General features: G+C 57.7%; 1 protein-coding gene across 5 annotated transcripts in view; it reads left to right on the top strand.

Annotated features, from left to right (window-relative positions):
• Positions 1-5,153: 5,153 nt before the first annotated feature.
• Positions 5,154-22,257, top strand: part of DCTD (dCMP deaminase) — a 31,694-nt gene continuing 14,590 nt past the window's right edge. Inside the window, exons 1-3 of one of the 5 annotated variants that reach the window (XM_079778809.1) lie at positions 5,154-5,277; positions 6,725-6,839; positions 7,108-7,333. In XM_079778809.1, the coding sequence (XP_079634935.1) occupies positions 6,732-6,839; positions 7,108-7,333 (334 nt within the window). In that variant the 5' untranslated portion in view covers positions 5,154-5,277; positions 6,725-6,731. Of the gene's footprint in view, positions 5,278-5,340; positions 5,524-6,724; positions 6,840-7,107; positions 7,334-22,257 lie in introns of those variants that run through there. The other 4 variants (XM_079778811.1, XM_079778812.1, XM_079778813.1 and 1 more) reach the window with 4 other exon arrangements.

Raw genomic sequence — 22,257 nt, 5'->3', positions numbered from 1 at the left:
TGCCCCCAGAGAAGAGGGGATAATGTAATGATCGCGAATATTTCTAGGAAACCAGCAATCCGATCCATTCTCCTTTGGTTGGCACTTCGCAGAGCCAGCATAAGTGATGGTTCCGCACGAAGCATTATCTCTTCTTGTACAACACTGAAAGCTTACATGCTGCTTGACAAATGTGAATTTTAAAAAGTAAGAATGATTGGCACTTGGTAACTTACACAGAAATATAAAGTGGTACAAGAAAATTGCCCATCTCTTTTAGATTTACATTTTATATGTGTTTTTTTTTTCTTTTAAGGAGTGATAAGACATGTAATTTCCATCAACTTCAACCAGTTATGTCTGAAAGAGGCTACAAGTTCAGCTCCGCAGAGGAAAAGCAAGTTGTGGAGGAAACCGACGAATCACAGAAAAGCACACGGCCTTCCCACTGCCTTCCGTCCTGGGACCAGAGCTGCTTATTTGCAGGCAAGACAAATCCCGAGACTGAGATGCCACCCGCCTTGAACACAGCGCTGCTTGCCCTTGCTTCTGACCCACCAACCCCAGTGTCTCACCTATGAAATGTCTTCCCAGATCCATTAAATGCAAGGAGAAAAAGGAAGCAGATAGGGAGGTATAACTACAGTTTACAGATATGCATTGCTGTCAAGCAGTATTGTCTATTAATTCCTTTATTTAATTAACAAATATTTATCTACACCAATAAAAGAGAAATATGCAAATTGACCATCACTTCACAATGCCCACCAGCCAATCAGGAGTGAGTATGCAAATTAACCAGACCCCCCAGCCGCTCCAGGCCTCTGGGCAGCACACATGCAGGCGTGGAGCAGCCGGCAGGGTGGGACGCCTGCTATGAGGGGGAGGGCGGGGGCAGAGGGATCTACAGGAGTGGTGCTCTGGTCAGAGCGAAGATGGAAGGAGGCAGCCAGAGTGAAGGCCTGGCACTATCAAAGTATCTCAGAATGCTTCGTGGCTGACAGTGCTCCACAGTTGCCCATCTCTGGGTTGTCCATCAAACACAGCATCAGCCAGAGGTTGGTAAAAATGAGGCTGTGGGAAGACCCTGACCTTGTCACTGTCATATGCCGGAGGAAAACCGGTGCCAGCAGCCAGGGGAAGGAAGGCCTATTGCACGAATCTTCATGCAACGGGCCTCTAGTTGACATATAATAGCAAAGCACCCAGCTCTATGCAAATGACAAGTGAACATTTCCTCATTGACCCTCACTATGGTTTTGAAGATGTGTAATGATAAAGATAATGGGCCCTTGACTCCTAATACAAACCCTATTTAGGAATCTTGAATTTTCAATAGGAATATCCTGGCATATCAATTTGTAGTCTGCATGTCTTTTATTGAACATGAACAACTGACCTCATGCTTTAACAGTGAGGTCAAAATACATTTAACAAAAATGTATTGACAAGATCATCTACTTAATTTTTTCTAGCATTTCCATTGACTTGTTTTCTGGCTTAGCAGATCTTCCAGTCACCCCGTTGCAGTTACACAGGGCTCTCTCCTGTGGACAGCTGCATGGAAACATGAACAACTCTTCCTTTGAAAAGCGGGCAGAGCGGTGCTTGGCCTCTGAGCACAGTTGCTGGGCTAGGAAAAGAAGTTTTAACTCCTGACACCCACTGGATTGGGGACAAGGCTCTTCCCAGAGGCGATTTATCCCATGCTAACGGGCATTGTGTTCCCTGAGCCAGCAATGAGGTTCATTTATTCAGCATTTATCGGAGACGGGGAGTGAGAGGGCAAGAACTGGTTTATTTCCTTCATTGCTGGTATCCACAGCACCTAGCTCATAGAGAATGAATTAAAAATGATGGAATGAATGAATGTTGTTGACTTACAGATGAGAAAACAAGGAACCCAAGAACCCAAGTTCCTTCTGAAGGTCACTTGGGTGGTAAGAAGTGGAATTAGAGGCCACGTCCGGGTAGATCCCAAGGCCTGTGGCCTTTCTACGATGACTAACTCGACGAACAGGCAACTTTCCAGGCTCCCTGCCTCTTTCCCGGTCGCCAGTCACACCCTTTCCTGTGCCAGCAGAAGAGACGTGGTAGGGGCATCTTGGTAGACGTCCATGAATGCCATCGAAGCCCCATCGGAGGTAGCCCCAGAAGAATCTCACCTTGACTTCTTTTCAATCTGGATCCCCTACCTTCACGGCACTGAAATATATCAGACACAGAGAACCTGCAGGCCTGTCAAAAGAGGAGCCAGCCAACGCCGAGACAATAGTCCTTACAAATGTCCGATTGTGTTCACGCCTATCGAAGCCCCTCCGTGCCCTGGAGATGGCTGAAAACACAGCCAGCCGTCAGGACAGAAAGATCCTCAATGACAAACCAAGACACAAGGTATTGACAGGAGAGATTTCACACCTACGGTCACATTTGGACTTACAAAGTGTTAACGAGCAAGATAAACCAAGAAATGCATCTCCCCCCTTCTTGGCGGCCCGGGTTTGCTGTGGGTGCAGAATAATTGAAACCTCAAACTGTGGAACTATGAATAGGAGGGTTTCCTGTACGAAGAATGATGTCATCTTAGGAGATGGGAGACTCTCAGCGAAATGCAGGCACATTCAGGGTAAGGTGTTTGCAGCCAGCAGGGCCCTGAATTTATTGCGGAGGGGAGGGCGTGAGTTGACCAAAATGGAGAATGATGAGAAGTAACTAAATTATGTATGGCAGTCCTTACAGAGCAGACGAAGGAAGAAAGCTTAATGATGTTGTGGTTGAAGGACCAGCGGCAATGGGTGATGTATAGGCTGGAGGCTGGGAAGGAGAGAAATGGATCTAGGAAGACTCAGACACTCATGACTGTGACAGAGACCAAGCAGTAGATGTGGGAGTGGGGGAGGGGAGACGGGCGCTGGGCCTATCGTACATTCCCGTGACAACAAGACAGCCAAATAAAGTTAACCTGACATTAAACATCATCATCTTAATCTATGTCGCCCTTTCAAGCCCGAGCCTTATCAAGGAGAGAAAAAAAAAAAAATCTACAGTTAACGATGAAGTATTTCCCCGCTTTGCTTTCCCGGCATCCACCAAATGCGGTGCATGATTTAATTATGGAGCCTACCGGCTGGACCCTGGAGATGAAGAGGGATGTGTCTGCGGCGGTGAGAAATGAGATAGAACCAACTGCTTATTCTCATCACTCTTCCCCCGTTCGGCTAAATTAATATAGTTAACAAGCTTTTGTTTGGATTAGTGGCTCAGATCTGGGCTGTGCCCATCCGAACCGTGGCTGTGAGAGTCGCTATTATTTATGGGGCGCCGGGGTCTCCTCCAGCCCCGCGTGGGGCTCTGTCAGGTTCTGCGCTGGAGCCCACGCTCCCGTCAGACTGAGGAGCTCGACGTGGGAACAGAAGAAGGCGGTGGGAGAACGTCAGGTGTAGATCCTCGGGGCACAGGAGTTCAGAAACATCATGGGGGGCCTTTCCCGTTGGCCTGTGCCACGTTGTTCTGATCTTTAAAACAAGAGTTAACAACATAAGCACCATTTCATAGCCGGCACGCGTTCCCTGAGCAGTACCACGACGGGTGTGTGGACAGGGGCGGGGTTGCGCGGGGGGCGCAGGCTTTAACCTTTTGCACTCGGATGTCAAGTGTGACTCGACACGGTTAGCATCGGTAGCAGCTCGTATGTCGAGCCACACTCGACACGTAGTTTCACCGCGGGGGGGGGGGGGGGAAGGGGGATTTTTGTCTATTTTTCCAGTATCTTTTCTTGTTTTCATGAGCATGAAAGGGCAAGTAAAATGTAAATGCCGTCTCAACTGATGCCAAAAAAGAAAAAATGAAAACCCGATAATGCATGTGAAATTTATTAGGAAACTAGTACATGATCTTGTTGGAGAATTCAGAGATGGTACACTCACTTCCAGGGGTAGATTATTATTATCCACTAACTTAGAGCAACGTTTAGATGGAAAGCTCCATATAATCACACCTCACCCTAACAAAAAACACAAAGATCGTGTTGTTTGTTCTAACAGAAAAATCAAAGGAGGAAGAAGAGAGACGATTTATATTTGCGAAACATGTGAATGTAAACCAGGTCTTCCTGTGGGTGCATGTTTCAAAAAATAATCACACCATGAAAAATTATAGAGATTAAAATTACTCTTTGAATGTATCAATAATTTGAAATATAAAAAAATCCAAATAAATAAGTTTGTATGAAAAGAAACTCCAGTTTTTTATTCTACTGCCACGCTTTGTAAAATCTGGGGTATTTAAAAAATTAAATCCCGAGTAGAATAAAGGAATCGAGAAAAAAGCAAGCGAGTGCAAAGGGTTAACACACATCTCCAGCTCTCCAGCTCTCCCACAACATGTGAGCAGAAACAGCAAACAGAGCACAGATGCAAAAGCAGCTTCCAGGCATCTGCACCTGGAGGCACCTGCACCTGGAGGCACTGGTCCCCACCTGATCCCGGACTACCCGCCCCGAATAAGACTGTGAGGCTGCGCGCGGGTCAGCATTCCCAGGAGCACAGGCACAGCGCGGGCCCACGGTGTGTGTGTGGGGGGGCAGGGGGTGGGTGGAGGGGGGTCACACCAGGCCTCCCACTTCCTGCGCCTCCCGTTTCCCTGCACTAGCCTTTTTCATGTCTTTTATTCACCTATTACATGTAATTACAGCGAGAGTTTTGAGTAGGTGACGGTAGATTCAGGTGTGTGTGTGGGGGGGGGGGGGGAGGGGACCTCACCATCAACGACAACGACCCACCCCTCCGATTCAGAGACCTGAGAAATGCCATGACTATGAAGCCAGATCCTTGGAGCGGCCGCGAGCAGTGCCCCCCGGCGCCGCCCGGGGTCCCGAACGCGGCGGAGGCTCCGGGGTCCTGGGACTCGGGGAGGCGGGGCGACCGCGCGCGCCCCCGTCCGGGGGCCCCGCCGCCTCCAGCGCAAAGTCAGGGGCAAACCCGAAAGCGGGGGGGTTCCCAACCCGAAAGCGGGGGGAGGTTCCCCACCCCTAACCCCACCGCTAGTCAGACCGAGGGCTGAACGAGGTACCCGCGTGCCCGGGAGCCGGAAGCGGAGGGGACCCCCTCCCCGGGGCGCGCGCCGACCCGGCCCCCTCTCCAGGGCGCGCGGCTGCCGGGCCGCCACCTTCCGGCCACGCGGCGGCCCCGCCTCCTCCCCCACTTCCTCCCCGGGCGCGGCGGGGTGAGCCGGCCGGAGGTCGCCGTGCGGGGCCGGAGGGACCCGCCAGCGCGCCACGTGGCGCAGCCGGGGCGCAGGGTGCGGGGCGCGGGCTCGCGGCCGGGCCGGGGGCGGGGGGCCCGAGGCTGTTCCCCTCCCGGGCCCAGCGGCTCGGCTACCTCCGCGGCCTCCGGGAGGTTTCCCCCTCGGGGCCCCGGGGGAGGGAGGTGCCTGCGGGACCCTGCAGGTGGCCGTCGCCGCTGCGGCCGCGGGCGCGGTGGGTGCGCGTGGTTCGTCCCGGATCGGAATCGAGGTGGTGGGAGGAGCCTGCGTTCTGTCCCGCGGGTGAGGGGCGTCTCTCCCTGGACGAGGTGTCCCTCCTGTTTCTGCAGCTGGGTTTGGGGCACCGCTGAGCCTTAAACCAGACTCCGGGAAAGCGCCCCCGAGAGGATAAGTTCATTTCTTGCCTCTCCTTCCCCTCCCTGCCCCCTCCCCCTCCCCCTCCTGTGTTGTGTTTGCAGGATCTTTCCTGGCACCCTATGGCAGATAGGGTGCCAGCCCTTGAGCCGGTGCTAAACCAGTCCTGTCCGGCCTGGCTGGCTGTTGAGAGGGTTCCCAGGACTTGGGCAGCATCATCACTGGGTGACCCTGGTTCCCAGACCGGCCTGTTCCCGGCATCTCCGTCCCGGCTGCCTTCCTTCAGCCCCGCTGTCTAGGCTTTCTGGAGACTTCTCTGACACCCACCCAGTTCTTGTGCTGACCTCCTTCCTTGTCCCTGAAAGGACCCTCTCCCCTCTCTGCCTCCGGGGGCTCTCCCTGCTGTAGAGGTTGTGCCACTTGCCATGCCCATCTCACTAAAACCTGGGTTGAGTGACAGCAGGTGGCACTTGTCAGAGTTGCTCCTCCTTTGATTCAGTCCCCACCTGGGGAATCTAAGGGGGCAGGGAAGGGACGTAGGATCTAGTTAAGGTCAGAGTTGGGACAGAGCCAGGTGGAATCCGACTGGCATGGATGATAATCCTGCGTGATTTAGGGCGCGTTACCTCAGTTCTCGCCGTCCCTAAGACGGGGTGGGACTGTCTGCCTTAGGAAGGCAGCTTGAGTGAGGTGATGGATAGCCTTTAACCGTATCTGAGATGTATTAGGTGATCAATAAATGTTCTCTTCCCCACCCCTCCCCCCTCCCCCTTGTCCTGGCCCCATTTTAGAACTGAGGTGCGGGATGAGGACGATTTGTAGGGCAGGCATTTGTATTGACTTTTTAAAAAGTGACAAAGCAGTACATAGGTGTACTCTTTGGGAATGTGAAGCTCTTGTGTGCCAAATGCAAACTTCTGAAATAGTAACTTAATTTTTTTTTTTCCAGAGACCAGAGACGGGCGGGGGCGGGAGGGGGGGGTCCATGTCCTGTGATTTCTGACTGGTACACGCACCGGAAGTTGTCCGAGCCCGGCTGTGCACAGTCTGAATGGGGTTGGGGTGGACTGGAGAGCGGATTTACCCGAGTGCTCTTCCCCGCTGATGTTCGCTGTGTGTTTCCTTCTAGACCCAGCATGAGCGACGTCCCCTGCAAGAAACGCGAGGACTATTTGGAATGGCCCGAGTATTTCATGGCCGTGGCCTTCCTGTCGGCACAGAGGAGCAAGGACCCCAATTCCCAGGTAAGACCCCAATTCCCAGGTAAGTGACCTTCACAGGAGGGCGATGGGGCCCTCGCTGACGCAGGGAGGCCCGCACATGAGCACGATGCAAAGGCCGTTTACGGGGCAGCGTGAAGCCGCTGCCCTCCGTGCTGCCCCCCTTCGCGTACGTCTTCCTGTGGTCGGTGCCTCTCCACCCCCCTGGGGCCAGGGCCGCTCTTTCTCTGGCTCCTGGGAACCGCCACCGAACAGAGCGAGGACGCAGAGCTCCTCGCACCCGCTTTTGCAGCTCTGCGGCCTCTGGTCCCATGTACCACCTCGAGCGTGGCAGCCCGGCCAGGCAGGCCGTCACCAGGCCTTGGGGCATGTTTCGCCGCAGGTGGGAGCCTGCATCGTCAACGCAGAAAACAAGATCGTGGGGATCGGGTACAACGGGATGCCGAACGGGTGCAGCGACGACCTGCTGCCTTGGAGGAGGACGGCGGAGCGGAAGCTGGACACCAAGTACCCTTACGGTAGGGCGCGCCTGGCATCCCACCCTGCTTCCGTCAGAGGGCGGCTTTCCCCGTTCCAGTCAGCAGCAGCTGGAAAGAAAGAAAAAAGGCCTATTGAACGACCCCAATTTCCTGTCCCCGCCTCCTAAGTCCCACAGAGAACCAGTGAATGGGAGGGAGCATGGTGGTGGCACACAGCCTGGCCCTGAGGGCCGGGGCTCTGCGGCCTGCGTGGGCCGGGTGTGTTTCAGTGGAGACCCGCCCGCTGTACCCGCCCAGCATTGGGGGTGGCTTCTGTGCAGAGGGCCGCCGCCCCGGGGAGGACTGTGCCCGGGGAGGACTGTGCCCCGAGGAGGATTGTGCCCCGGGGAGGACTGTGCCCCCGGGAGGACTGTGCCCGGGGAGGACTGTGCCCCGGGGAGGACTGTGCCCGGGGAGGACTGTGCCCCGGGAGTACTGTGCCCGGGGAGGACTGTGCCCCGGGGAGGACTGTGTCCCAGGGAGGACTGTGCTCGGGGAGGACTGTCCTGGGGAGGACTGTGCCCGGAGAGGACTGTGTCCCGGGGAGGACTGTGCTCGGGGAGGACTGTGCCCCGGGGAGGACTGTGCCCGGGGAGGACTGTGCCCCCGGGGAGGACTGTGCCCGGGGAGGATTGTGCCCCCGGGGAGTACTGTGCCCGGGGAGTACTGTGCCCGGGGAGGACTGTGCCCCGGGGAGGACTGTGCCCGGGGAGGACTGTGCCCCCGGGAGGACTGTGCCCAGGGAGGACTGTGCCCCGGGGAGGACTGTGCCTGGGGAGGACTGTGCTCGGGGAGGACTGTGCCCCGGGGAGGACTGTGCCCCGGGGAGGACTGTGCCCCCGGGAGGACTGTGCCCGGGGAGGACTGTGCCCGGGGAGGACTGTGCCCGGGGAGGACTGTGTCCCAGGGAGGACTGTGCCCGGGGAGGACTGTGCCCGGGGAGGACTGTGCCCCGGGGAGGACTGTGCCCCGGGGAGGACTGTGCCCGGGGAGGACTGTGCCCCGGGGAGGACTGTGTCCCGGGGAGGACTGTGTCCCGGGGAGGACTGTGCCCCGGGGAGGACTGTGCCCGGGGAGGACTGTGTCCCGGGGAGGACTGTGCTCGGGGAGGACTGTGCCCCGGGGAGGACTGTGTCCCGGGGAGGACTGTGCCCCGGGGAGGACTGTGTCCCGGGGAGGACTGTGCCCGGGGAGGACTGTGCCCGGGGAGGACTGTGCCCGGAGAGGACTGTGCCCCGGGGAGGACTGTGCCCGGGGAGGACTGTGCCCGGGGAGGACTGTGCCCCGGGGAGGACTGTGCCCCGGGGAGGACTGTGCCCGGGGAGGACTGTGCCCGGGGAGGACTGTGCCCGGGGAGGATTGTGCCCGGGGAGGACTGTGCCCGGGGAGGACTGTGCCCGGGGAGGATTGTGCCCGGGGAGGACTGTGCCCGGGGAGGACTGTGCCCGGGGAGGACTGTGCCCGGAGAGGACTGTGCCCGGGGAGGACTGTGCCCCGGGGAGGACTGTGCCCGGGGAGGACTGTGCCCCGGGGAGGACTGTGCCCGGAGAGGACTGTGCCCCGGGGAGGACTGTGCCCCGGGGAGGACTGTGCCCGGGGAGGACTGTGTCCCGGGGAGGACTGTGCTCGGGGAGGATTGTGTCCCGGGGAGGATTGTGTCCCGGGGAGGACTGTGTCCCGGGGAGGACTGTGCCCGGGGAGGACTGTGCCCGGGGAGGACTGTGCCCGGGGAGGACTGTGCCTGGGGAGGACTGTGCCCGGAGAGGACTGTGCCCGGGGAGGACTGTGCCCGGGGAGGACTGTGCCCCGGGGAGGACTGTGCCCCGGGGAGGACTGTGCCCCGGGGAGGACTGTGCCTGGGGAGGACTGTGCCCGGGGAGGACTGTGTCCCGGGGAGGACTGTGCTCGGGGAGGACTGTGCCCCGGGGAGGATTGTGTCCCGGGGAGGACTGTGCCCCGGGGAGGACTGTGTCCCGGGGAGGACTGTGCCCGGGGAGGACTGTGCCCGGAGAGGACTGTGCCCCGGGGAGGACTGTGCCCCGGGGAGGACTGTGCCCGGGGAGGACTGTGCCCGGGGAGGACTGTGCCCCGGGGAGGACTGTGCCCGGGGAGGACTGTGCCCGGGGAGGACTGTGCCCCGGGGAGGACTGTGCCCGGGGAGGACTGTGCCCGGGGAGGACTGTGCCCGGGGAGGACTGTGCCCGGGGAGGATTGTGCCCGGGGAGGACTGTGCCCGGGGAGGACTGTGCCCGGGGAGGATTGTGCCCGGGGAGGACTGTGCCCGGGGAGGACTGTGCCTGGGGAGGACTGTGCCCGGAGAGGACTGTGCCCGGGGAGGACTGTGCCTGGGGAGGACTGTGCCCGGGGAGGACTGTGCCCGGGGAGGACTGTGCCCGGGGAGGATTGTGCCCGGGGAGGACTGTGCCCGGGGAGGACTGTGCCCGGGGAGGACTGTGCCCGGAGAGGACTGTGCCCGGGGAGGACTGTGCCCCGGGGAGGACTGTGCCCGGGGAGGACTGTGCCTGGGGAGGACTGTGCCCGGGGAGGACTGTGCCCCGGGGAGGACTGTGCGTGACGGCCCTGCAGGTTGGTTCCTGGCTCCTTGGACGCAGGGCCCGCTCAGCAGGCACGGCCGGGCTTGGTGCTGGGGAGAAGCCGGGCTCCGTCAGCCGCTCTCCCGCTCAGGAAAGGCGGCTGGAGCTCCCCTCGGCGAGGCTGGGAACACACCGCGCTGGGCCTGGGGAGGAGGAGGATGCCGTCGCCGCCGGCCGTCCTGGGGGCTCAGCAGTCCCAGGTGGGCTGTGGTCAGAGCACAAGCCAGATGGGTGGGACCGGACCGCCTGGGCCTGGCCGTCTGTTTTGTGTGTTTAAATTAGAAAAAAGTCCCTCTGACTCTCATCCTGTGCGGCCTACCTGAGCCCCAGGGAGAGTCACTTCGGAGAGTGTCGGGGAGGGACAGGCTACAGCTTCACTTTTCCCTTAACTCCTTGGAGATTCGGGAACGGAGGCGTAAACGAGGTGAAGGGGGCTGCATGTGCTTCGTGTCGAGTCTTTGTAGTGTCGGGACCTGCACGGTGTCTGGGAATGAACAGGCCGGCCCTGGGGGCAGTTGGTGGGCTAAGACCAGCCCTCAGGGGAAGCGTGCGCCTCGGGGGAAGCGGTCCCGGGCGCGAGGGGAGACCTTTCGCTCGTGGGCTCTTCCCTGCAGCTTTCCTTGGGGTTTTTCTCCTGCGGAATCCCAGGTCTGCAGCTAGCCTGACTTACGTACTTTTACTAATGTTCTCGGACCTCAGTCATGTTAACTGAACCCCATCGATTTCTTGTCAAACTGCTTCAGGCAACTGCTGTGTTTTGGAAAGAAAAAGAAAGATGCCCAGGGGTGGAAGAGGAGCTGAGGAATGCCGGCGGGGAGAACGACCGAGCACTCAGGGTTTCCAGGGAATAAAGCACGGTTTAGTGATTACGGGCATTTCATAGTCAGACTAGAGGCCCGACGCACGAAATTCGTGCAAGGGGCTCGGCCCTCGCAGCCACGGCGGCTTGCCTCGGCCCTCGCAGCCCCGGCTTCGTCCGGAAGGTCGTCCGTCCGGCTGTCCGGTCTAATTAGCTTTTATTATTATAGATGAGCCTTCGTAGGAGCAGGACTAGTGGGCCCCACTGGTCGGGAGAATGTGAGGCTCCGGCTCAGCCTGCGCTTTCCGGCTGCGTGGAGTGTGTGAACTGGAAAAGGTGCTAACGTAGTTTGGAAACGTTTTGTCATCCTGCTTGGATCGTAAGCTTTCGGTGGTGGGAAAGAAGGGAAGGGATTCGTCGTTGGTCGGTGCGTGCAAAGGTTCACGGCACAGTTCAGTGTCCGTATACGATCGCAGACTGAGAGGGTCCACGCGTTCGGTCAGCAGCGGCACTGAAACGTAGGGCCACAGTCGTTCCTTCACAGAATCCAGACGGAAACGTGGGTCCTTGTGCTGAACACCTGCACAGAGGAATCCTCAGGGCGTCAGTCTGTGGCATTGAGGCTGGTTGCAAAAGATGTCAGTGAGGGGAGGGGGGGCGGCATAGAGGGGTCCCTGTTGGTTCCTGAGGGGTCCACCGCGGGGGACCCATTCTGTCCTGTCACTGTGGGCCCCGGGCAGATGGGTGGCAGTGACCCAGCAGCCAGAGGCCTGCAGCTCCTGCACAGTCCCGGCTTCCCGGTGTGCTGGGATCTCGAGAGGAGCTGGTTTTGTTTGCCAGACACACTGCCTTCTGCCCGAGTTGGAGAGAGTACCTGTCAGAGCTCCTTTCCAGAAGGAATTAAAAACCCCCACCCACACAGGCATTGGCCCAACCTCACAGGTTGTTGTTTTTGAATAGTGGCTGAGTTTCTGGTCCCTGGCTGGCTGGCTGCGTTATTTTTTACTCTCCGAAGGATACCTCTAGGTTTTCAAAGCTCTTTGCCGTCACTTACCAATTATCCATTTTACACGCGGCTGTGTTAGAATGTCGACCGTTTTCTTCCACGAGAGCACGCTTGTAATTTGATGTACCATAAAAGTTATGGAAGGTATTAAATGGTTTCTAAAAGGCATTTAGTGTTACTACAGTCGTGAAATACACAAAGACGGGCTCTCCGTCTAGATAACGATGACTGGCTGTAAACCAGTCTTGTCTTTTCCAGGGATTTCCGCCCGCAGAGTAAAAAAGGTTTAGAGCCCCTCCAGTGTGGTTCAGTGGTTGAGCGTCGACCTATGAACCAGGAGGTCACGGTTGGATTCCTGGTTGGGGCACATGCCCGGGTTGCAGACTCGATCCCCAGTGTGGGGTGTGTAGGAGGCAGCCAATCAATGATTCTCATCATCGATGTTTCTATCGCTCCCTTTCCCTTCCTCTTTGAAATCAATAAAAATATATTTTAAAAAAATGTTTAGATAGCCTTGGGTAGAATAGAAATGTTTGGTGATAACTGACTAAAATGCAAATTCTCTTTACTTTGTTTTAAGACTTCAAACATCCTATCTAATGAAGAGGGAATATGCTAATTGACCATCACACCTTCACAAAGATGGTGGCGCCCACAGCCAATAAGGAGGGAATATGCAAATTGACTGCCATGCCCTCAAAGATGGCAGCGCCCACAGCCACAAGATGGTGGCGCCCAGTCCCCTCAGCCCCGCAGGGGCAGCAGGCGCGCAGCACAGCTGGGCCTGACCCCAGGCAGGTCTGGCCACTCGGCGCACCTGCCTCCGGAGTCCCCCAGTCCCCTCAGCCCCCCAGCCGCCCAGGGCCAGCCTGAGGCGCAGGTAACCAGGGCCGGCCGAGGCTTGCGCTGCTGGCAGTGGCAGCAGCAGAGGTGTGATGGGGTGTCGCCTTTTCCTGATCTCCGGGTTGCCTGAGGGCTCCTGGACTGTGAGTGGGGGCAGGCCGGGCTGAGGGACCCCCCCTCCAGTGCATGAATTTTCATGCACCGGGTCTCTAGTTCACTTACAAAAAGAATCGCTGGTGTCTGGAATTGGGGAGGCTCACACTTTCTTTCCTCCCTGACATCATGGTGGCTGCGCTGCTCTATCAGGGTCAGAGATGATGTGTAAATCCCCATAAGGACTGTAGAGATTATCCGAGCTTGTAAGACCAGTGACTCCTACGTCTTGAATATCTGGGGACCCTCTCAAAAAGCGTTCAGGCCCCCCACCTAAGCAAGGCTGCCTTAACTTCCTCCTCGGAGCCATTGTTCAGGCTCCCATTTGTAACAGGGCTCACCTGGCTCATCGGGCTCGATGCCTGTGTTCGCACACCTGTTGGTGGGGGGTTGTGGGTAAATGTGCCTCTGCCTGGCCTTCCCTTCCATCCGGGCACTCCAGAAGCCGGGGTGGCTTTGCCGGTGGCATCACACTGCTTCCCCGCGGGAGGGACCGGAGTCCTGATGTCCCCAGAGTGGGCGGTCGCCACCCTGTAGACGCATCGGGCAGATGTGGCGACTCGGGCTGTTTCCGGCGTCAGTGCGTATTTCTGCGGGAATGCTCTGGAAGGCCATCGTGCCGGGAAGGGGAACGCTGGGCCCATCAGGGCGGGAATTCCGCACGGCAACCTTGAACCCTTCTGCCAGTGTGAAGCAGCGTGCCTTTACATTTTATATTTAAATTTAATCTTTCTCTCTCAGATTTAGCATATTGCTAAGCATGCACAGATGTCATGTTAGTGATTCCATAACCGTTTACCTTACCCGCTCGAACACTGGCGTTTTCCTCACTGCCATGTGTGTGATGTATCCAAAAGGTTCGTCTTGAGAAACTAATTTATCAGGAAGTCAGGAGGCTGATCCTGGCTAAGCTGTGTCTTCGTCAGGACTTGTAAGAGCTTCTTGGTAATTAAGATGGAATTTGTTCCTGCAGCCGGCTGGAGTCCAATGCCCCCTGGTTTTGTTAGGCAGATCTGTGGATTTGATGACTAGCTGTTTCTTTTCCTGCAGAATTCTTAATTTCACTTATGGCTTCCCACCATCCCTCCCCTGCCTGGCCAGCTAGTGGTTGCGGCCCGACGGTGGGTTTCATTAGGGATTTTGTACAAAATAATCAGCAGAAAACCTTCAAGCAAGTTTACAGGAAAGAAGTAAAGTAGGTGATTTTTATGAATCAAGAAGCAAACGCAGGTTTCACTGTGTGATGTTTTAGATAAACAGGGAAACCTGATGGCTTATGTATGAGGCTCCACCCCGCCCCCCCAAAAATATATTAATCAGCTTGACATAAGCATATTCCACTTTCAGGTATAATTGTTTGGCAACAGTTTGTTTTTTTCCAGAAAAAAATGACTTTTTTGTTTAATTTATTTGATTTTCATCTATATATTTAATCTGTGGACTCTGGGTTAATTTTTGAGGCGCTGGAGATCCCTGTTTGTTTTTTTTTAAATATATTTTATTGGTTTTTTACAGAGAGGAAGGGAGAAGGAGAGAGAGTTAGAAACATCAATGAGAGAGAAATATCAATCAGCTGCCTCCTGCACACCCCCTCCTGGGGATGTGCCTGCAACCAAGGTACCTGCCCTTGACCGGAATTGAACCCGAGACCCTTGAGTCCTCAGGCTGATGCTCTATCCACTGAGCCAAACCGGTTAGGGCTGGAGATTCCTGTTTTACTCTGAACATCTACAAGGGACCTACACTAACAGCTCACGAGCCGGAAGAGCTGAGATGTTCGTCTGTAGGATCTAACCTACCCGAGAAACGACACATATTTCTCTGTTTTGTGAAGAGTCAGATTACCTCGTGGAAGTTTGTAACAAAACTTGAAATAATTCATGGTTAGGGATTCCCACGTTGATGGTCCGGGAAGTGACCTTCATCTTATCTCTCAAAAGAAAGGGTTTGTTGAGAAGTTAATCTCCTCAGAAGCATTCCAGGGTCGCATGCAACCGACTTCAGGTTGTAATGTTACAGAAAACCAGAGAAGAACCAAGCAACGCTTAGAGAGATGGAGTTACATTTATTATTATTATTATTATGTGCGGGCCCAGAAGAAAATGTCTCTCAAATTCTGGGTGAAGTCACACAGGAAGTTTCTGGTATTTATATGTTTTTACCTTCTTTGTCTCCCAAATAAGGATTTTTCCGGTCCCCTTTGCAAGTTCTTAAAGGGCCCTATGTGCTGGGGCTTTGAGACCTCAACCAAAGGCTTGGCCTGGCAGCAGCACTGATAACTTCATCTGGGGAAGGTTAATGGCCTCTTTGGAACAGGGAGTAGTCTTATTTCCTTATTATTTAAGCAAGCAGCATTTACAGAAGCCAAAATAGCAGGATTAAAATTTCAAACAGCAGTTTTTATATAAGAGGGATGCTTCAGTAGTATGTGAGCACAGGACGTATCTGAGTGCAAGAGGCTTTTTCTGGAGATAAATGTAACTTCTTTAATTTCTTAAGTCTGGGAAGTCTTTGCTGAGACGCTCTGGGTCCCCACGCAGCGGGGTACAGGGGGACCCTGACAGCGGTGAGCCTCATGGTCTTTATTCTGTTCATCGGTCTCTGGCCCTTACGCTGATGTTGACTGATCTTCTGGCCTGAATGACTTGTCTTATTTTACTTTGCTTTGTGTTTTCAAGAATCCTTCCTCCGTCAGCTTTGCTGACACTGGTGTTAACGTGGGACGTGTAATACTGTTTGCTCCCTGCAGGAGGCGCTCAAGCCTGGTTCCTGGAGATATCCGCAGGTATTTGTACTGGTTTTTGCTTTTACCTCTGAGGACTGGGGTTTCCTGTTTGGAGGGGAGGACACGTCTTTAATATGCACAGCAGCTGGTTACCACGGCAGTGACCAGATTCCCGGGAAGGAATCCCGGCCCCGGGCCCTGGGTCCGGGTGTGGTGCGTTTGAGCCCAGTGCCCGTGGGCTTGTTTGATTCGTGGCTGGACGTTTGTTTCTCAATGTCTTTGTGAAATAAGTGACCCCCGAGGACTCCTCCCGTTCTAGAATTCCGAGGGAAAATTAAACTGTAGCTTTGGTCGCCTTAGACTACGGTGCTTTCCCCCTCCCGGTGGCTTTGCGGGGAGTCCTAAAGCATCCTGGGGGGAGGGCGGGGGCCCAAGCAAAGCAGCGGGTGGCGGGGGCAGAGAATGCGCCTCTGCATGTGGACGGGTGAATAGACCCGGGCTCCGTTCCCCCCTCCTCGGAGGCGCGGATCCGCTCCTGATCTCAGGTGAGTGTGAACCAGACAGAGACGCGCGCACACGCAGGAGGGCCTGGGGCGAGCAGGCCCCCCACAAACACGGGCTTGGGAGACGGTGAGTGAGGAGGAAGGCTGGAGGACGCAATGAGGAAAAGACGGTTCCTAAGGACAGGAGGACGTCGGACTTCTATAACTTATTTATCTTCTGTAACGGAAGAGGCACCCTCAGAACCCTGCGGAGACAAGTGGCTGTTCTGGAACCAGATAGAAAGAAAGGAGCAGCGAAATCCGTTTGCAGACCGGTCCGTGGGACAGTGTTTGTGGAAATACAAGACTTGCCTGGCGTCCGGACCGAATGGAGAATCAGTGGGAATGAACCCGAACGCGGAGAAGGCGGAGAAGGCCGGTGCGCGGGGCGGGGCATGTGAGGGGCTCGCTGTCCCCGCAGCTGGCGGGGCCGGTGCCAGCCACTTAGCGGAGGTGTGACTCTCATCTCTGCGCCTCTTCCAAATGATAGATGCCATAGCACATTTAAAATACCGCGTATGATAACGGAGCATGAATTTTTAAATTCTGCAATTAAAAGACTTTGTCCCCAACGCCATTAATTTTGCGTGTAGGTGGAGAAGGGAAGCAGAATTCCTCCCTGTCGTTTTCCCCTCGGTGAGCGAGTTCTAACTCTAGGAATGGGAATAAACACTCAGGAGCCACCCGTTCTGTTACCGGCGAGCGTCGTCTGTGGGTGGCGGGGGAGTTCCGCGTCCGCTGGCTTCCTGTGGAGAAAGGATAGCGACTTGTCCTGCGTCACGTCCCCGTCCTCGTTCACTCACCGCGGCTACTCCCCGGCGGCTGTCCTGTGCGGTCTGCGCCAGGCGCTCTCCGGGGCACAGTGTCCCCAGGCCCTGTGGGTCGGGAGTGTGCAGGCTGAGCGTGGGGGAGGCAGACACGAAGGAGACACACATATCATTGAACATTCCTTCCCGAGGAGGTGACTTACACAGGGATGTGCTGGATTGGATGGGCCCCGGCAGGGAAGATGGGTGGGCGGTGTTGGGGGATGGGAACAACGGGGCAGGGCCTTCTCTGCAGCGAGAGTGCGGGGTGGGGTGCGGGGTAGGGTGCGGGCCCTGGGACCTGAAGGCGCTCGGAGCGTCCTGTGGAAGGAAGGGGCTTGGCTCAGACTGAGGGGGTGAAGCTGGAGGGTGAGGTGAGGTTGAGGGCCAATAGGGTGAGGAGTTTGGATTTAAAAGATGACACGGGTTGTGCGTGGGAAATGGGTTGTTGGGGGCAGGAGGGGAAACGGGGAGCCCAGCAGTGGGGTGACGCTGCAGACCTGGTGGGGAGCCTGGGAAGGTGGGCGTGCTGGAGACGGGGAGGCTGGGGGGTGCAGGGAGTATTTTGGAGACACATCCAGAGGGCAGGGGGGCAGGGGCGGGGGATATAGGGTGGGGGAGGGAGATGGACTTCCCCAAGCAGTTCAGCCGAGCACCTAGGCTTGCGGGGAGACCAAGGAAGACTTGGGCCCTGAAGTTGGGTGGCCTGTCAGGGAGTCGGGTTGGGTCGAGGAGTATGGGGGGATGTTAGCAACTGCAGGTTTGGCATTTGGGTGACATCAGTGCTGTGGAGACGGGGGAGGTGACCTGGGGAGGGTGTGCCAAGGCTGGGCCTGGCCTGGTCCCCGAGAAGAGCAGCGCTGAGTGGCTGGGTGGGGGAGGAGGGGGAGAAGGGGCCTGCGGGGAAGGAGAGGGACACGGTGGAGCACAGGGCAGCCCTGAGGGAAGGAGGGAGGTCCTCCTCGGACCCAGCTCCCCTGCTAGCCACGGCCCATCGGTCTTGCCCTCGTCACAAACATCTCACACCACCTCCATACACCTCTGTCCCCACTTCCTTGTGCTCCTCCTGCCACAGGCTCCCATCTGCCTTCCAACCCAGCTGCTGAGAGGTCTAGGAGACTGGGACACGTCCTTGGGTTAGCAACCCGGGGTCCTTGTTGACGTCTCAAAGAGCACCTCTGATGGAGTGGCAGGGTTGGAAGGCAGATGGGAGCCTGTGGCAGGAGGAACAGAAGGAAGTGGGGACAGAGGTGTATGGAGGTGGTTTGAGATGTTTGTGATGAGGGCAAGACCGATGGCCTTGGCTAGCATGGGAGCTGGGTCCAAGGAAGGTTTATGTTGTCTGCAGGAGGGGAGGGCCTGGTGTTCGTTGGTTTTTGCTGACATTGTTCGCTGATGGGAATAATCCAGTCGAGAGAAAGAGAGATTGCTGAAGAAGAAGGGGAAAACCTGGCCAGCATGACTCAGTGGTTGAGTGTCCACCTGTGAACCAGGAGGTCACGGTTTGATTCCGTGGTCAGGGCACATGCCCAGGTTGCAGGGTCAGTCCCCCATGTGGGGCGTGCGGGAGACGGCCCATGGATGGTTCTCTCTCATCAGTGATGTTTCTGTCTCTCCCTTCCTCTCTGAAATTTAAATATATATATATATGAGGCCCGGTGCATGAAATTCATGCACAGGGGGGAGGGGGGTGTCCCTCAGCCCAGCCTGCACCCTCTCCAATCTGGGACATCCCTCTCACAATCCAGGACTGCTGGCTCCCAACTGCTTGCCTGCCTGCCTTCCTGATTGCCCCAACCACTTCTGCCTGCCAGCCTTATTACCCCCTAACCACTCCCCAGCCAGCCTGATTGATGCCTAACTGCTCCCCTGCCAGCCTGATTGCCCCTAACTGCCCTCCCCTGCAGACCTGGTCACCCCTAAATGCCCTCCCCTGCAGGGCTGGTTCCCCCCCAACTGCTTTCCCCTGCAGGCCTGGGTCCCCCCCAACTGCCCTTCCCTGCAGGCCTGGTCACCCCCAACTTCCCTCCTCTGCCAGCCTGGTCCCTCCCAACTGCCCTCCCCTGCTGGCCTGATCGCCCACAACTGCCCTCCCTTGCAGGCCTGGTCCCTCCCAACTACCCTCCCCTGCTGGCCATCTTGTGGTGGCCATTTTATGTCCACATGGGGGCAAGATCTTTGACCACATAGGGGCAGCCATCTTGTGTGTTGGAGTGATGGTCAATTTGCATATTACTCTTTTATTAGATAGGATAGAGGCCTGGTTCATGGGTGGGGGCCAGCTGGTTTGCCCTGAAGGATGTCCCAGATCAGGGTGGGGGTTCCCTTGGGGCGTGGGGTGGCCTGGGCGATGGGCCTGTGTTGGTTTGCAGGCCGGCCATGCCCCCCAGCGACCCAAGCGGAGGCCCTGGTATCTGGGATTTATTTATCTTCTACAATTGAAACTTGGTAGCCTTGAGTGGAGGCCTGGGCCCACCAGGGTGTGTGGAAAGCTTGGCTTCCTCCATTGCCGGGGAAACGCAAGCCTCCTGCTCGCTCCGTGGCCGCAGCCATCTTGGCTGGGGTTAATTTGCATACTTGCTCCTGATTGGCTGGTAGGCGTGGCTTGTGGTGTAGTGGAGTGATGGTATATATATATATGTGTGTGTGTGTGTGTGTGTGTGTGTGTGTGTGTGTATATGTATATATATTTTTTTTTTAAAGGGGGAAAAGAGGAAGGTGTCGGAGGATGTGAGCGGGAATGGCACACTGCTTAGTAACTGGGACGCCAAGTGGGGGCAGGGGCAGCTGGCACGCAGGCTGTGGGGTCGCGGGTGGGGATGTGATCAGTTCAGCATTGCCGGGGAGGGCGGACGAAGCCGGGGAGGGCAGGATGAGGCTGTCGGTGGGAGGCGGGGAGGAGGGTGAGCAGGCTCAGACACGGGAGAAGCAAGGAGAGAGTGTACCCCGCCCTGGAGCAGGGGTGCTGGAGAGACGTCCTGGGAATGTAGGGCCCTGTTGGGAGCTGACCTGGTCCCCGAATCCCGGGTTAAGTCAGCAAGGCCCCGCTTTCTGCCTGCTGGACGGGACCAGGGAGTTGCCTGGGCTGCCTGCGGCGCTGGAATTAATTGGAACACGTCCGGCTGCTGCTCCAGCGCCCACTGCTCGGGCCGTGGGCCCTGTGAGCCTGTTAACACCAGGAGGGGCGGGGCCTGGCTTCCTTCTCCCGGGACCTGTAGCACAGAGCTGTCGAGCCTGGTTCGTGTTGCTTCTAGTGGTGTTTCTTCAGGGCATGTGGGCATCCAAGCTGTTCCAGGGACAGCGGGGAGGGCGCTGGGCCTGGCTCACCCGTCCGTCGCCGAAGACACCCGGCATTTCCACGCCCCCCTCCTTCGGACCTGGGTGTGCGCCTGGCACCTCGGGGAGCAGTGTAGCTGGGGTTCCGGGGCTTTTTATCCATCATGGAGGCACTGTGGTCAGAAGTCCCTTTAGCCCTGGGCACTGCCACTGCGGCTGAGTGCCTCCCCCGGGTGCCCGGAGCTGCTGCCAGCAGTCTGGCGAGAGGAGCGAGGAGGGGCCTGGGGGGGGGAGAGCAGGAGAGAGAGGAATGTTTGTTCCCCACCGCAGAGCCCAGCAGCCTGTGCTGCCTGGCCTCAGGTGGGCGGGCAGGAGAGGCGAGGGGCACTGTGTCTGTCTGTCTGTCTGTCCTCCACAGGCCTCTCCTCCCCCCTTCACAGGTCCAGGCTGAGGCCTCACCAGGTGGAATGTTGCAGAACCAGCAGGTGGGGAGGCGGCACAGAGAGAGGCAGAGCGTGGGCGGCTCTGAGGACTCGGCGTGTTCCCACAAGCCCACGCTGGGTTCCAGGAGCGCCGACGGGACGGGGACCTGCCGTGGTGGGGCCGGGAGCGCCGACGGGACAGGGACCTGCCTGGTGGTGGGGTCGGGAGTGGAGACGGGGCGGGGACCTGCCTGGTGGTGGGGCCGGGAGTGGAGACGGGAGGGGGACCTGCCGTGGTGGGACCCAGCCATCCCCAGGTGGGCGCCCTCAGAGCCGGGCTGCCCGTGGAGGAGCCTGGAAGGTTCGGCCGCTTTTTCCGGGAGCAGCTCCTCTCCTTCTCCAGGCCCAGCTCTGGCCAGAATGCCTTCCTCTGACAGACCTCCCCGCGGGCACCGGGGCGCAGTGCCAGCTCAGACGTCCTCCAGCGCAGGGCGGCTTCCTCCGCGTCACCGCCGTGGCCTGTTGAGTTTCACCTGCCAACGTGCACTGTCCTGTGAATGTCTCCCGCCCCCTGGATGGCACGCCCCTCGGTGCCAGAGCAGCGGCTCCATTACCCTCTGCAGGAAGGCCGCTGCTGTGCATGGGGTGGGGCGGCCCGCAGTGTCGCCAGGACCCGAGGGGTCGCCAGGACGCCAGGACCCGCACTGCCCGATTCTGAGCTCATGCAGGGGGGTGGCCTGTGTGCTCAGGTGGCACCAGGCGCGGTCACCTGCCACCTCTGCGAGGGAGACCCTGTCCCGGCTCCCCTCCCCGCTCTCCACAGGGAGGCCGCGGGGCTGGGACTGTGGGTCCTCGGGGAACAAGCCCAGGTCTGACATGGGCAGCTTTCCCCGCCGTTCGCCTCGCGTGCTCTGCACCGTGACGGGCGGCGGGGAGGGAGGCGATCATTCCCGGTGGCGGCCGAGCGAGGCTGGGACTCGAACCCTCGTGCAGGCGGAGGCTTAGCCGCCGCCGTTCTGAAAAGCCGTGTGTAATCCAACCACATTTTCCTATAGAAACAACATCACCTGCAGGTCCAGGTCCCCGTCCGCCTTCAAAGAGGGCGTTGAACCCCTGTGTCCCGGCTCTCCCCAGCGCTCCCCCTGTCCGTGCTGTGGCTGTGCCTGTGTCTGAGCGTGGACACCTGTCACCTGCCCGCCCCTGCAGCGGCGGCCCTGAGGGTGCTGTGCCGGGGCCAGCGATGTCGCCATGAGGTCTTATCACTGAATATGTATGGGAACCGTGTCCAGTTTGAGCCCTTTCCTCTCCCGGCCGCAGCCCAGCACCAAGGGGGCGCCTCTGCCGGGGGGTGAGGGGGGCAGGGCTCTGGCTGAGAAGCCACGGGAGTGAATGGGCTTTGCACACCAAGAAGTCGTCAGGAGGGGAGACGGGGGGCGGGTGTCTCTGGGGCGAGGAGTGGGGAGCAAAAGCCGAGAAGGGCTGCGTGTGGCTGCTTGGGGGGCCCTGGAGGAGGGCCAACCTGTGGGTTCCCAGGTTGCTTCTCCCGTCCCCCTAATCCCCCGTATGCCAGGGCCTTGGAATCCCTGACAATGAACCCCACTGCTGCCTTACGGATGTGGACACTTCATTAGGGGGATGGTGGAGGAGCGGGATTGTTTGGGGCCAGATTCTAGAAACGTTTGCTTTGGGTTTGGGGGTCCCCATAATAACGAACATGGTATGACCTTCTGGGGAGGGTGCTAGAGGTGGTGGGGGTTG

Source organism: Cnephaeus nilssonii, assembly GCF_951640355.1.
Source record: "Cnephaeus nilssonii genome assembly, chromosome: 8".
Lineage (NCBI taxonomy): Eukaryota > Metazoa > Chordata > Mammalia > Chiroptera > Vespertilionidae > Cnephaeus > Cnephaeus nilssonii.
The sequence above is the reverse complement of the archived record's forward strand: the minus strand, read 5'-3'. Positions and strand labels throughout refer to the sequence as shown.